Source organism: Elaeis guineensis, chromosome 7 (genome assembly GCF_000442705.2).
Source record: "Elaeis guineensis isolate ETL-2024a chromosome 7, EG11, whole genome shotgun sequence".
Taxonomy (NCBI): domain Eukaryota; kingdom Viridiplantae; phylum Streptophyta; class Magnoliopsida; order Arecales; family Arecaceae; genus Elaeis; species Elaeis guineensis.
In genome coordinates this window covers 9885481-9900687 of record NC_025999.2, presented here as the reverse complement: position 1 = coordinate 9900687, position 15207 = coordinate 9885481, and the positions used below count along the sequence as shown (strand labels likewise).

The 15207-nt window shown below is 34.9% G+C and overlaps 2 protein-coding genes across 3 annotated transcripts; both read left to right on the top strand.

Annotated features, from left to right (window-relative positions):
• Positions 1–2692: 2692 nt before the first annotated feature.
• Positions 2693–9808, top strand: LOC105049102 (mitochondrial fission 1 protein A). The gene is made up of 5 exons (XM_010928661.4): positions 2693–2920; positions 5427–5556; positions 5729–5850; positions 9299–9362; positions 9448–9808. The coding sequence occupies exons 1-5, from the start codon at positions 2828–2830 to the stop codon at positions 9531–9533; spliced, it is 495 nt and encodes a 164-aa protein (XP_010926963.1). The 5' UTR covers positions 2693–2827; the 3' UTR covers positions 9534–9808.
• A 1394-nt stretch (positions 9809–11202) lies between these two features.
• LOC105049101 (protein NOI4) lies at positions 11203–14988 on the top strand. 2 transcript variants are annotated; one of them, XM_073260158.1, is made up of 4 exons: positions 11203–11449; positions 11888–11938; positions 14206–14403; positions 14626–14988. In XM_073260158.1, the coding sequence occupies exons 1-4, from the start codon at positions 11441–11443 to the stop codon at positions 14647–14649; spliced, it is 282 nt and encodes a 93-aa protein (XP_073116259.1). In that variant the 5' UTR covers positions 11203–11440; the 3' UTR covers positions 14650–14988. The 2 variants fall into 2 exon arrangements, with proteins under 2 accessions (XP_073116259.1, XP_073116260.1); XM_073260159.1 differs by lacking the exon at positions 11888–11938 and having other exon boundaries at positions 11210–11449.
• The last annotated feature ends 219 nt before the right edge of the window (positions 14989–15207 follow it).

The window sequence follows — 15207 nt, the reverse complement described above, 5'->3', positions numbered from 1 at the left end:
ATTTAATCTGCTATAATAATCCTTCCATTTTTTGATTTCTTTTAATACTAAAGGTGTAATTGCCTAGAATTCAAATCTTTATAAAATTGCTTACCACGTGTAATCAATGATAGGAAGATGATTTATATGCCATATTCAGAATATTTCTATATGAAGAATTTTTTCTAACATAATTAAGTCAAATAATAATAGTCCAAGTTGCTTTCCATCCGAATATCTTTGGCTTGTAACTTGTAAAAAGCTACCACGAACCCTTCCCGAGTTGCTTTTACTACTTGAGAAATTCTTTGTGCACCACAGGTGGTCTAGAAAATCCGACGTGGAGCGCATTGCTTTATGTGATTAGCCCACATAGCCATCGCTTTTCAACATGCATTTAATAGCTGCAGTTTTATTTTTTTGTTTAAAAATTTTATATGATAAAAATATCTCAATCCTTTGAAAAAAATTATGATATTCTGTAGCATATTATGACTTCTTATATACAGAATATCATAATATGGCCAAGAAAATTATGACATCCTATGCATATTATGATATCCTACCTCAAATTATGAGACTTTCTATATACAGGATGTCATAATATAGTCTAGGATGCCATAATATAGTCCAGAATATCATAATATGGAATGAGTATTTTTGTCCAATTACTTTTCAATATGCATTTAATGCCTGCAGCTTTACATTTTCTTTTAAAAATTTTGAATGACAAAAATTCTCCTATTTTTTGAAAAAATTCTGACATCCTTTGCATATTATGACGTCCTGCATTATATTATGATATTCTGTAAACCAAACTTATAACTTTCTAAACGCAAGATGTCATAATATGAACATAGAATATCATAATTTTTTTAAAAAATAAAAATATTTTCGTCATTCAAAATTTTAAACGAAAAAGTAAAACTGCAGGCATTAAATGCACATTGAAAAATGGTGACTACATGAACCAATCGGATAAGACGATATGCTCCACATCAGATTTTCTACACCATCCGTGGTGCACAAAAAATTTCCCTACTTCGTATTGTGGTGCATAGCTGCAACAGAAAATTCTAGTTCTATAATATAATAATAGGCCCATAATATCTCTTGATGATAAATCCCACAAGTAGCCATCTGAAGTTTTTCTTTTCCTCCTAAAATTCCCTGATTTCTTGAACACTAAAGTAGCCATGTTATAGAGATAATAATTCTTGGTTTCTTCAATTGTTTTGTCTCCTCTGTATATGCAATTGGTCACTAATATTATGAAAATTTATACCACAACGAAACTTTTATTGCATGGTATTTTCCATGTGGTATAAGCTATCTGTCAGCTAGCCATAATATGTTCCTCATCTTCTTCTAATTCATAATGATATATCTTATACCCTCATCATTTTTCACACTGGCTAATAACAATTAACATCACAAAAATTCCATTTTTTTTGGTAAACACCAAAAAATTTGGTTAAAATCACCAAATAGTTGAAAAATAATAGCGTAAATATTTATAATAAACTCAACCTAGAAGAGCAACGTTTTTCCTCATGTCCACAAGACAACCACAAATACCCTAAAATTTTATAAACAAGCTCCTATTGGTTTAATTCTTACTCTTTGTTAAGAGAAAGACCACATAATACTTTAGCCAAAAAGGAAATATATAATTAAAAAGTCATAAATTATAAGATGGCCATAGCCATCCACTTTATCTCAACATGGAACCTGCATGTCCAACATTGGTACATGGTATTGCTATGATCCTATTCGATTACCAAAATTTTCTCCACACTCCCAAGCATGCTAAGCAAGACAAAATCAATTTGATAACTACTTCACCATCCACCACAGTAGGCCAAGAACTAGTTTTGTAATTGGTTTCTTTCCCTAGCTATTTTCCTTTTTCCTTTTGTTAAGTTTTTGTTTTAATTTATACATAATGGTTCCATAAGAACTAGATATCTTAAATAGGTTTTAAAATATGTGTAAATAATGAATAGTTGTTTTGATTAAAGTTACCAATATTAGACATGATATAATCATTCTAAGAATAAATAAATGAACTTCTTATTTATTCTTAGTTGCCTTTTTTGGGACAAACTCACATGTAATCTAGCCTAAGATTCTTAGTTTCAATTAAAAAAGGTTGTTTTGTCAAAAAAAAAATTTAATTTTATATAAGAAATTGATCATTTATAGGATATAAATATACAAATTGGTGGACGATATCTTTTGATTTATAAATAACAAATAATTTTTTTATAAAAAAAAATAGTTGTAGAACCCACATGCAATGCACGGGTTTAAAAGTAGTACTTATAGATACAGATATATTAATATACTTGAGAGCAGTATAAATAAAATATCCAGATGCGCGGAGATAGGATTGTTGAGATAAATAAAAAGAGAATAACTCAATGGATGATTTAGTTTAAATGATTATTTATTTAATAAATTAGGAGCATGGTAAGAGAGGGGGTTTACATGATTTGGGTCAGATCAGGACCGAACTAGATTAGATCCAACCACATCAGGATGTTATACAGACCGGATTGGGTCAAGACGCTTGGTATGGCATCCAGGATGGACGAGCCTACACATGCCATGATGCAAGCAACGGAGCAATCCATCCTCCACGCGTCCAAAGGACGAAATCAAAATAAAGAAGAAAATATCCCAGATCCAGGGGGCCCCATTTCTCTCATTCCATGCTCCTTCCTCCAAGCGTTTGCTTGGCCCCGAAGTGTCTCCCTCCTCGATTCCTCTCCAGATCCCACCCCACTCCGATCTTTGAACCCCCTAAAAACCTTAGCTTTTGATCCGGGAGCAGAGCAGCACGGCCATGGACGCCAAGATCGGCAAGTTCTTCGAGTCCGTCGGCTCCTTCTTCAGCGGTGGCGATACCATCCCCTGGTGCGATCGCGACATCATCGCCGTAACATTCCTCACCTGCCCCTCCCGAAACCCTAATTTCAACTCCTCCCGCACTCTGATTGCTGTTATGTTTTGCTATTTTGAAGTTTTTATGATATTGTTAAATTTCTCGTCCTTAGATGCAATTAGGGCATTTTTTTCTGCACTCATCTTTGGCATGCTTGTGATGATTCATGTATATGATTAGTTTGAAATATCTACGAATCTGAGAATTAGTTTAAAGGGAAAAGTGGTGATTGTGGTGTCAGTTTACTCTTCATAGAAGATATTGCGTTGATAAATTATCTTGAATTTGCCGGTAGTCATTGGATTGTTTCCTATTCATGGATTGTTGCAGCTTGTATCAGTTTCAGCATCTGTGACCAATTGAGGTGTAGAAGTTTGTGCTGCTATTGTAATACTTTTCTTTTTAACAATCTGTCGCCGTGATCACACTGAACAGCAGCAGTTGGACAGTGATCTGATATCTATCTTTCATAGTTTCTTTTAAGCTGAGGAAAAATTGGCGAATTAGAAAAATTACTAATTTCGGCATTTCATGACAATCTGTTCTCCTTTATTAAAATTTCTGTGGTTGGCTACTTGTATGAATTTTTGCCTTGGTGGTGATTTCTTTCTTTTCCCTTATGATTACAGAAGTGCAGTTAAGTTAGGTTTGTTTCACATTGCTTTTATTTTTAAAATTAAAATCATACAAACCCAAGTAGAAAACATGTTAGGTGTTATTGTTTTTATTTTCTAGTTTTCAAAATCATTTTCATTATTTTCTGGAAAAATGACAGTAAGAAAACTTACTTTCACTACTTTTAAAAATAAGAAGCTCATGTGTTTTTGTTACCTCCACCAACACAATCTCCACTGTTGCTGCTATTGCTGCCACCACCACCTTTTTCTCCACCACTGCCACCATTGCCTCACTACCACTGCTACAATTAGTGCTGCCACTGCCCAAACCACTTTTGCCACACGCCCCTACTGCTACCACAGTCTCTACCACACCACCACCACCATAATAGCCGCTACAGCCACATTGTCGGCACCCCCACCGCCATTGCTTCTGCTGCCACTAGCACAATGGCCTCCACTATCTCTGCCACCACTATCACCACCTTGGCGACCATTTTCATGTTTGTATTCTGAAAAATAATTGACTATACCAAACATGTTTATATTTTTTGAAAAAAATAAAATAAAATAGAAATAAAGTTTTATTTTTTGTTTCTGGAAATAAGAAAATTGAATGTGATGCCAAATGGCACCCTCCTTTTTTTGTCTACTGGTTGTGGTTGGTATCTTTTCTTGACTATCTTTTCCCGCGTGAAGTGAAGGAGAAGAATTCTTATTGTTTGAATAGTGAAAAGAATTGTCATTTGCATGCTTAATATGTCCCAAATATTTGCATTCTTGCCGGAGGGAGGTGCATGACTGAACTTAAAATTTTGGATTATGTAACTCATATATTAGAATTTGCTAGTGGTATCAATACTTTTAAATCGTTACATATCTAAAGTAAGGCCTCATAAATTAGGTTTGATTGGAGATTGCTGTATGAAAATTCTCATTATATATTATACAATGTTATCATCCTCTTTTATATCAACTTGGTTAACTTAACATAGCTTTCCAGTTTGTTATTAATAAACAATGTTCTTCAACGTGCAGAAATTAGAAGATCATTATCATAATGTTCTAGAAATGCAAAAACAATAGACACTAGTTTATGAATAATTCATCTCAAGCCTGACTCACTAATTTTCAGAACCCAGTTTTGAATAACCACAGCCACCTGATACCACTAGAAGCTTTTCAAGTAATGCCCATGATTCTTGTAATCTACTACCTTAAGGTATCCATGTTGATTTGCTTTAACACAGGTACAGACCCATCATAAAATTAGAGAGTATTAATTAGTATGATACTGGTTAAGTTGTTGGGTTTATGTCACTTTGGTAATTCTTATTCATTAACTTAATGAAAACTAGTTAGGTGTCTCTGCACATAAGTATTTCTTCAGAAAGAAAAAGGGGGTTTGGGGGTCTGTAATCTTGTTCTACAAAGGAAAAAAAATGAGGGGTGCGATTAAAGATGTCATCATTATATACGGGCATATCACGTTATTACCATTAGAACTGTGATGTCTGCTTTGCAGTTGCGCGGATCTTATGACACTACTACATGCTATGTGTGACAAGTTAGATTTCTTTTTCCTTCTCTCATATTCTGAAATTGGAATGTTAGTAATTTCATGAAATATACCACGACATACTCAAAATGTACCCACAGTCTATTTAAAGATCTCTTGAAATGGTACCATTGGAAAGTTTAATATAAATAGATATTATTGTTAGTGTTTCTCTATGACTTAATTTCTTTCTCATATATGTCGATCATTTCATTTCCCATTAATCAACACTCAACAGTAACCTTTTTTCATCTGATCACTTTCAGTATGTTTTGTTATTTATCTTACATCCATGCACAAAAATTTTTGTTTCCCTTGTGCACAGGGTTGTGAGAGAGAGGTTGCTGAGGGTGGGAACCAAGAACAAAAGAGTGAAAGTCTTATGAGGTTATCTTGGGCTCTAGTTCATTCAAGACAACCTGAGGATGTGAATCGTGGAATCGCCATGCTTGAAGGTGGAATATTTTATTTTAACATCATCTATATAGTCTCTTTCCTAATTTCAATATTTTCCTTTATTGCTATCATGGTCTCCACTTACTCAATTTTTTTCTTTCTGTTCAATTTTTATTGGTAACCTGTTAATCCTGTTATGTCTGAGAAGTCTGAACAACCTGGTGTTGGCAGCTTCCTTGGGCAGTTCAAGCAGCCCACTGCAAACTAGGGAGAAGCTATATTTGTTAGCTGTTGGATATTACAGAAATGGAGACTATTCAAAAAGTCGGCAGCTCCTGGAGCGCTGCTTGGAGGTTTGATCTTCTTATGCTCACCTTCATATTATATCGCTCAATTCCTACTATTTTCTGTTTTTTTCCTGGTGAATGATATATGCTTGATACTTGATTAATGAGTTACACAATGCTATTTGTCTGTTCTTTTTATTGCTTCCACAAAGATCTTATTAACTATTTAATGATTTTTTTGATTGCTTTGATGAAATATGCCTTCATTCTACATCTTAAAATTCCATTCCCTGCTCTCTAACATTATAACTCTAACCATTTCCCTCTGAACTTTTTGTGTATTTTCCTTGAATAGCATAGTTGCTCTGTAGGGATGCCTAGCTTCCCATGTGTACTACAATGCCCTCCCATTGGCTACTGCCTGCTGGCCATGGGAGAAAAACTGGATTCTCCATTTTCTTATCCAAACAAAACATAGATTTGAATAGACTTATCTACTTTCATGTCCCCATTGCAATCACTTACTGTTTACCTTTGGTTTCTTTAGACTGACTTATCGACTTTGAACCTTCGAATAGACTGTCTTGGTCCTGTCTCTAGCCTAGATCCATTCTTTAAGGTTAACTACTCTTGGATAGAAGTCATTCCATGCCTAGTTTAGTACATATTTACTAACTTAAGATCTTCCCCAGAAAGAGAGAAAGAGAGAGAGACGGGGGGGGTTCCATTCTACCATTAATCTGATGGCATAATGCATATATGACGCTTTTCTCCATGCATAATTTTGATAAATGAATTCACTTCTATAAGAAATGTTTCATTGCTAGGCTAGCTTAACTTTATTGATTTTATCTCTTGTGTCTCTTGGTCTTTGATTTTTCTGAGAGGCATATCACATTAAAAAAAAAAAAAGAACATTATAAGCCCAAAGTCAAGTCATACCAATGCCATTGGTTCAATGTTTTCAGAATTTAAGATATTGACACCTCATACTGGAATAGCACTTGTACCAGTACCCAAGAAAACAACTCATATTTTATCCGTGAAGTTAGGTATTATGTGATGGCCTGCATAGCATTAATGGTTTATTGCTTGAAAGCCTTCTTTCTGACGTGAGTGTGACGGTTCACACTCATGTGAAATTTAGTGTGCTTTCTGAATTGCCGATAATTTTGCCCATTCTTTCACAAGCGTGTATAGCATACTAAGTTAACCTCAACTTGTGCCTCTTTATCCGAATACTTAAATAACTTCATATCTTATTGGCTAGTGATCACTGTATTTGATGTACAGATTACTTTGTTTCTCTAAGCATGTACCAGGCAAACCCATATTCCAAAATTTAAAAATCTAGTTTAAAGATTGAGAGTTGGGGAATATGCTCCTGGGTTATAGGTTTAATATGATCTGTACACATGCATTGAATGTAAATGTTATGCATATTCTGATAGTTCATTTCTAATATGATTTGTACACATGCCATGAATGTAAATATTATGCACATCCTCATCTTTTTATTTGTTAACACCTTGTCAGAAATTAAAGATCATTTCTTAGAAGCTTGTATGGTTTACCATCTTAAAACCAAGTTATTATCCATGGGGTAATAAACAACTTAAATAATAAGAACTATTGGAACCTCAGTAAATTTTTGATGTGTTGTCCAGTATAGGCTTTTAGTTTTGGTGCAAACTTTGATTCTGTTGAATACTAGTCAGGGGCAACTGAATATTCATTGATTTGAATCTTATTTATGGGACCTGATTCTTTTGGATCTCTTTCACTGATATATATATATATATAGCCAGACTAGAATCAAGTCGACCGAATTTGGATTCAGATCCGATCATATCAAAACTCTATAATAGGGATCTTACATTAATGATCTAAACCATTAAATATAATCTACTATCTCAAAACTGCTTACACATAAAAAATCATATGATCTGGAGATCCTTAATCTATGCATTAAGTAATCAAAAATTGGACAGCCTAAGTAAAATTGAATTAGATGTATTTTTTGATCACTTGATGCGTAGGCTGGGGGTCTTCAAATCATATGATTTTTGGTGTGCAAGCAGTTTTGAAGTAGTAGATCATATCCAATGGCTTTGATCATCGATGTAGAATCCTTATTGTCTTGTTTTGATCTGATTGGATCTGAGTCCAAATCCGATTAACCTGACCCAAGTCTGAGAGAGGGAGGGACAAAGAGACTATGGTTACATAAGTGGATCTCCATTCAGATTCGATCAGCTCTTGATCGGATGATGAAGGGTCCTATATTGATGATTCAAGCCATTGGAAATAATATATTTTCTATTAATTACTTACACATCAAAAATATGATTTGGAGACCCTTAGTCTATGTGTTGAGTGGTCAAATTGACCATTTGATGCATAGACTAGGAGTCTTTAAATCAAATATTATATATATATATATATATATATATATATATTAGAGATGTAGATCACATCCACTATCTCGGATTATCAATATGACTCCCTTCCCCCTCAATCCAATTCAACCAAATGTGTGCCTCTATAAGAGGTAGACCAGGTGTAACTTGTCGTGACCTACACGTGCGCACGCATGGACAGAGACACACACACAAATGTGTGCCTCTATAAGAGGTAGACCAGGTGTAACTTGTCGTGACCTACACGTGCGCACGCATGGACACAGACACACACACAAAGACACACATGCGCATATATATAGGTATAATTTATATACATGTGCATACATATACATACATGTGTGTGTGTGTGTGTGTGCATGTATGCACACTTCATGCACATGCATGTGTTTGAGAGAGAGAGAGAGAGAGAGACATATTTACGTACATATATAGATATGTCAGTTTATAATATGCTTGCATGCATGTTTGCATGCTCGCGTGCATGTTTGTGAGATTGAGAGAGGGGGGGGGGGGGGTGTGGGGGGGGCATCATGGGTGCACATTCTTGAAGTTGGATTATATAGTAGCAATCACCAAGGTTATCAAAATAATTATTTTGTGCAATTATTTTTGATCCATAAGATTAAACACAAATATAGGCAGGCTATTTGTGTTTTGCCTAGGACCAAGGTTATCAAATTAATTATTTTATATGATTGTTTTTGGTCCAGAAGATCAAACACAACTATATGTAGTATGAGTGTGCTCCATCTAGGACTCGATCTGAATGTGCCTGGTCAGGTCTCAGAATGCCTTTCCTCTCTTTTTCTTCTTCTTCTTATTCTTCTTGTTTTTTTTTTTTTTTTGAGGGTGCAATTAATGATCTTCAATGATGTATGGCAATATGTTTCTTATTGTTGATCCTTTTTTTTTCTCAAAAAAAATAAAAATAAAAATAAAAGAGACCATCTTACAAGAAAATCGAAATGAAATTTTAAGGTGAGGGACAAATGTCTTAATTTTATTTCTTAAACATGATTCGACCATGAACTTATAATGCTTCAACATTTGTTCTATAAGGGCATTAAGGTTTTTAATGATTTGTTTTATAGATCGCACCAGATTGGAGGCAGGCCCTGACTCTTAAAAAAGTGGTGGAAGATCGAATTGCCAAAGGTGAGAAAAACCACATGGATTCTACATCCATTGGCTGCTTTCAATCTCAAATACTAAAGAGGCTAATTGCATGTCATTGGAACAGATGGTGTGATAGGCATAGGGATTGCTGCAACTGCTGTGGGGCTATTGGTTGGGGGAATCGCTGCCGCGGTGACTCGGAAGAAGTGATGAGTTCGCTGACAAATACAACATCATGAATGATTTAGATGCTGCTGTTTCTTGTAATGTATTTAGCTGCTTAAGTGTCTTTACTTGAATATTGTGTTATTTCTAATCACTATATGTGCGTAAGAACCAAGAGTCTAAGCTTTGCAGGGATGTATTTTTATTTTGATGCTTCGCATGATCTGTACAGAAGGTCCTACACCTCTGCCTTGTTCTTTTGTTCTGTGGGTCTTTCCGTCATTTTGGTGAAAATTTTTTCTGGGAGTAATTTTTTGGCACTGATCAGTGGTTTGAAGAATGTGCTGTATGTCAAGTAGAAATGATGGTGGTTTCATTTATGGTTAGCACCAGCAAGGGCTCGGGATATTGCATCATATTTGAAGTCAAGCATCTGTTGACTTTGAGTTAAATTAAAAATGAGGCGTTGCAATCCTATGAAGTCAAATTTGTTGAATTTCAACGTTTTGTATTTGAAAATGGTATTTGATGTGATGAAATGTCAAAATGAAATATAATGATAATTTTGATAGAGTAAAGCATTGAAATTGGAAGCTTTCCTCTGATTAAATCTTGTTGATGCTGCCGTGATTTGCGCTTCTCTTTTTTTTTGGATGGTGAGGACCTAATATTTAGAAATATAAAAAACTATAGGCACCAAGCAAGACTTCCGTTGGTGAGCAAAAAAAATTAATAATAATTATCATCAACAGACTGTTCTCTTGCCCGAGTACCGGCAGTCTAAATAGATTGGTTGGAAACCCCCTCCATCACACCGCAGCTTAAACAGATTGGTTAGAAACCTCCTCCGATTATATTAAATTTAACACTGATGGCTCACCATAAAGAAAAAAGAAAAAAGACAGTGGTGCTCCTTTCGTTCTCATGTTTTGTCTGCTGGAATTGTACCGTGCAGAGACTTCGTGATATGGAGAACGACTACCGAGCTCTGTCTCCATGGTGCAGTCATCTAATCTGTCCCCGGAGCATTTATTGACTTTCGTTACGGATCCCTACTTTGGTGTTTTAAATCAGAATGGGAGTGAACTAAATAATATCCGTTCTGATTCATGTTCATATTTAAATTTATTTAAATATATATTAAAATTAAAATATTTATTTAATATTTATATTTATAAAAAAATAACTATTCGATTTTTATTTAAATTTAAATAAAATTTTGAAATTTTTACAAAAATAAATTAATATGTGCTTAATCTGATTTATTTTTTATTTAATAATATTTTTGATTTTGTAATTATTAAATTAAATTATTTAATTTATATCTATAATTGTACACATGTTTTTAATGTCTCATTTATATTTGTATTCATTTAAAATCAAATAGATATAAATTTTTAGATCTAATTGTTAAATAAAATAAATATGAATACTGATATATGGATATCTGATTCGATTTCAGCGTTAAGCAGGATGCAACACTGAATGAATCACTGCCCCCACCGTAGAGCCCGAGTCAACTCAAATGGGGGCACGGGTTAGTGTGAACGAGGAATACCCTGGGTACACGCTAAGGACGGCCTTTTTCTGTTTTTCTCAACTGACAGCCTGTTGGAAACCTAATCCTTGTTGGGTGTGGGTTCTTTACCAAAATAAGATTTTCCAGACAGCTTATTCCCCCAACAGAATTTGTTTTTTTTTTTTTTTTTCTTTTCTTTTCTTTTCTTTTTCTCCACTGATCATACGAAAGCTGCAACAAAACAGTTTTTTCCGCTGCGGCCACGCGGCCATCAAAGCCGACGACGTCTCGGCGTTTTTGTTGTCCCCACTCCCCTCCCTCTCCTCCTCTCCCGTCTTCGCGAGACTCGTTCTCCCCCACCTCCCTTCTCTCTCTCTCTCTCTCTCTCTCTCTCTCTCTCTGGGCTTCGGAGCGTCTCCTGTCGTCGATCATCATGACGTCGGTAAGGCCTTCTTTTTTCTCATCAGAAATTGATCTACATTGTGCATTTTCTGTGTTTCGTGTTTGAATAATGCTTTAAATCGATTAAAGTTCCCGTTTTTGCGGTTGGGTTTTCTTTGACGAAGCCGGTGATACCAGAAATGAGGAATCCCCCACTGTTGAAGCAGGATGGGGTAAAGAGATGGATTTATTGGGAAACTTGTGGATTTGGATTTCTTTATTTGTTTATTCTTCTCGGAATTTCCTTCCGAATGGGTGGAATAGTGCGTAGAGAGATCATAATGGGGGGATGGGGATGGGATCTTTTTTGTAGGAGTTTGAAATGATGGGTGATCTGGGAAATAAGGAGATCAGATTTGCTGATTTTCTGGTAAAATGCTCCTTGGTTTGGATCATTATGGGAATTTTTGACGTATTCTCTCGTGTGGATTTTATATAGGGTTGGGAGAATGTGGGAAGAGACAGAAGAATAGTGGTTTCTGAAAGCTCGGTATGTTTTTGTTTGTATCTTTTCAGTAAAAAATTAATCTGGACTTGTTCTTTTGGAATTTGGCGTTATTGCTTATGTTTTGAAGTCGATAGTTTTAGATCGATTGTGGTTGAATTTATCATCATCTTATATATGTTATTAATGAAACTTCAGGAGATAGACATAATTTATCAGTTCCAAAACATTCCAGTCTTTTGTTAATTCCTATCTCTGTCGTAGTCATCTGTTAAATAACATATATAATTAGTCAAATATATAGTTTGTAATGTAGGTCTTCCATCCATGCTTTACAATGTGTACAAATTTTGTGTAAAGTTTATATGTTTATGTCAAGGCCTTAAATTATAGGGGTAGGGAGAATGCTTTAGTACCTTCAGACAGATCAGAGGTTCAAAATGTTTCAAAATTACCAGAATTGTTTATTGGATCAATTCAATCATTGTTAAATCAATTCATGTACAATGACTTCTAACAAGTTATATTATGGAGTTCTTAGTTCTAGAAATTGGTAATCAAGTCCAACTTAGAAATGGAGAGAAAGGTTCAAAATTGTTGTCCACATATCCCTTCTTTTATTTGAATAAGGCACAAATAAATATGATAATCATCACATTTTTAAGCCAAAACTAGGTGGTCTTTAATACCACCTCAGATGGCTGCCTGTTCATTTAAACATCTTCTAAACACCAGTTAATCTTTACACCTTAAGCAATCAGAAAGCATGCTCTTGAGATTTAATCATGCATGTATTGTGATACCATTTATGTTGGAAAAATATGCATATTCAATTTCTACTATTAAGTATAAGAGTTAAGGTGCTTTTGTTTTAAAAGTGTTTCATATAGTTAATATACACTGATAATATTATCGATATAAAAACAACCTGAGTGAATGTGTAATATAGATTAGACCAATTGTATACTCTTATTTATGATCTCATTTGCCTTTTCTCAGTGCATATGACCAATTTTGTTTTTATATTCATCTAGAACTTCATTCCATGCATGAACATGAATTATGTATTTTGTCTACATTTCGTCTTTTTGTTGGTTTATCGATCCACTAAGTATCTACATCAATCTGGGCTTGAGACATGAGTGATGCATAGAGATATGGTGATTAGCATTTACAGAGTAAGTGGTTTAGAAGTAACTGATCGGAAGGAAGAGTTTAGAGAAACAAATAAGGATGGGGATCTTAAAAAGGGAATCAAGTAGCTTTTAAAAGGTAGATGTGTAAATATTACTGGAGAATAGGCAACAGAAGTCTTAGATGAGAAATCTAGAGGTCAATTCATAAATTCTTAATTTTTTTAAGTAAAATTTGTCTGTCTTTTCTTTCCGTTTCTTTTTTCCTTTTTTTGGTAGTTGAAGTTTTGTTAAGGTAACACCTGGAAAATGAAATTGAGGACCTGAACAAAGTTGATGAACATAGTTAATGAAATTTCCTCACAAAGTTACTGATCTGCTGGTTCTTGCCTTCTCTGAGATTGTAAACAAGATTGCTGATAACTCCCTGTTACATTGAAAATTTGCCCATTCCATGCATGTAATGGTTCCAGCTCCTATGCTGCACTAAATGGTATCATCATCAACTTTCTTTCTACACTGTTTTCCTATCTGCAAGGTAGTGCTATCTTTTTTGCATTTTTCACTACTTTTTTTGGCATGATGGTAATATATTTAGTATACAGGACTTGTCCCTATCACTGTCAAAGTGGAGAAATAGTTGATACAACACCTCAAGCTTGCCGTTACCATCATTTGGTGTGCGGATGAGTCTTGAATGTATGGTTTGCTGCACCATCCCATACCATCCGATATGAGGCGTACCATATTGTATCGGTCTTATACCAATATATTATCTCGTACCATACAGACACTTGGTATGCTATTTCGTATCATACCGAAATGCATACCGACACTGTGATATAGGATGGTACTGGTATGGTCTGGTACCGAGACAGCGAATTTTGCTTAAATGTATATAAAACTATGAAAGTTTGCATATTGCATAAAACCAGAAGCAGATTCATTTGTTGTTCTTCTACTTTAGCATGTGTTCATCATGTGTAAAATTTATTTTGCTCCTATCATTTCTCGTAAGCTTGCATTGTAGAAAGTAATTTCTGTGGCCTTGGTTCCAGTCATTGTAGCGGTTTCATCTATATTCTGTTCTCATAGGCGCAGTTCTTGTTTTGTATCAGATTGCTTGCTACCTTGCAGCCTTCGCATGTGTAATTTCTTTTTCTCCCTTGAATGTGGCAGGAGAAGGGCCGGCCGCTGCCCAAATTTGGAGATTGGGATGTGAACAATCCTGCCTCGGCTGAAGGGTTCACTGTTATATTCAACAAAGCTCGAGATGAAAAGAAGACAAGTGGTAATCCGGGGGTCGCAAACTCTCCAAGGAGAAACAATATGGGTGGTTTAAAACCAGATGAGACCTACCAATATCCAAGAAAGAGTGTATGATCCTATCTTGTTTCTATGTTTCATCATAACTCATTTAAGCATAATTGCTCGATTAATTCATTTAATCTTATATCACAATATAGATAAGCTTTATGCATGCATATGTTTCATCTTATGGAAGCTAGGGACCAGCATAAAATTTTGCTGCTTTTTAATTTGTGAAAAGTTTTGCAGGGCTTTTTTATTCCACTGACAATTATATGAACTGGCATGCAGAAAAAGTGGTTTTGCTGTGGTTGAATACTGCTGCTGGAGGCCCGAGGAATTTGGTGCTCATCATGTAGGGATGCTATGATATAAAGAGCCTTCTTTGTTGGCAAGCTGCTTCCCTTTGTGTTGCTACCCATTTCCTGTGGTCCTCATGTATCTGTCTTATATGGAGCAAAAAGAAAGAAACATAGTGGACGGACAACCTTATATTTATTCTTGAATTTTTCTATATATTTGTGTGTTGGTGAGGCCTGACTTGATTGTTTACCTCTTTTTCTATGTTTCTTGGTGTGAGAGTTGTTAGAACGGTAATTCGCTTTAGCTGGTAACAAGACCATATATAAGATATATTTATTATAAAATTTTCCATGCTGTTTTCATCATTGTTATTGCTGTTGTTCAGATTATTCTGATGCTCGACATCACTATTTAGGAGATTAAATCTTGTGGACACTTCAATTTGAAATAATCAGTGATACAAGTTGGCGATATTCCTCTTGTATATCTTCATAATGCAAATACAGCTTTGGCGACATTCCTCTTGTATATCTTCATAATGTAAATACAGCTTGTGTTTCCTGATTCCCA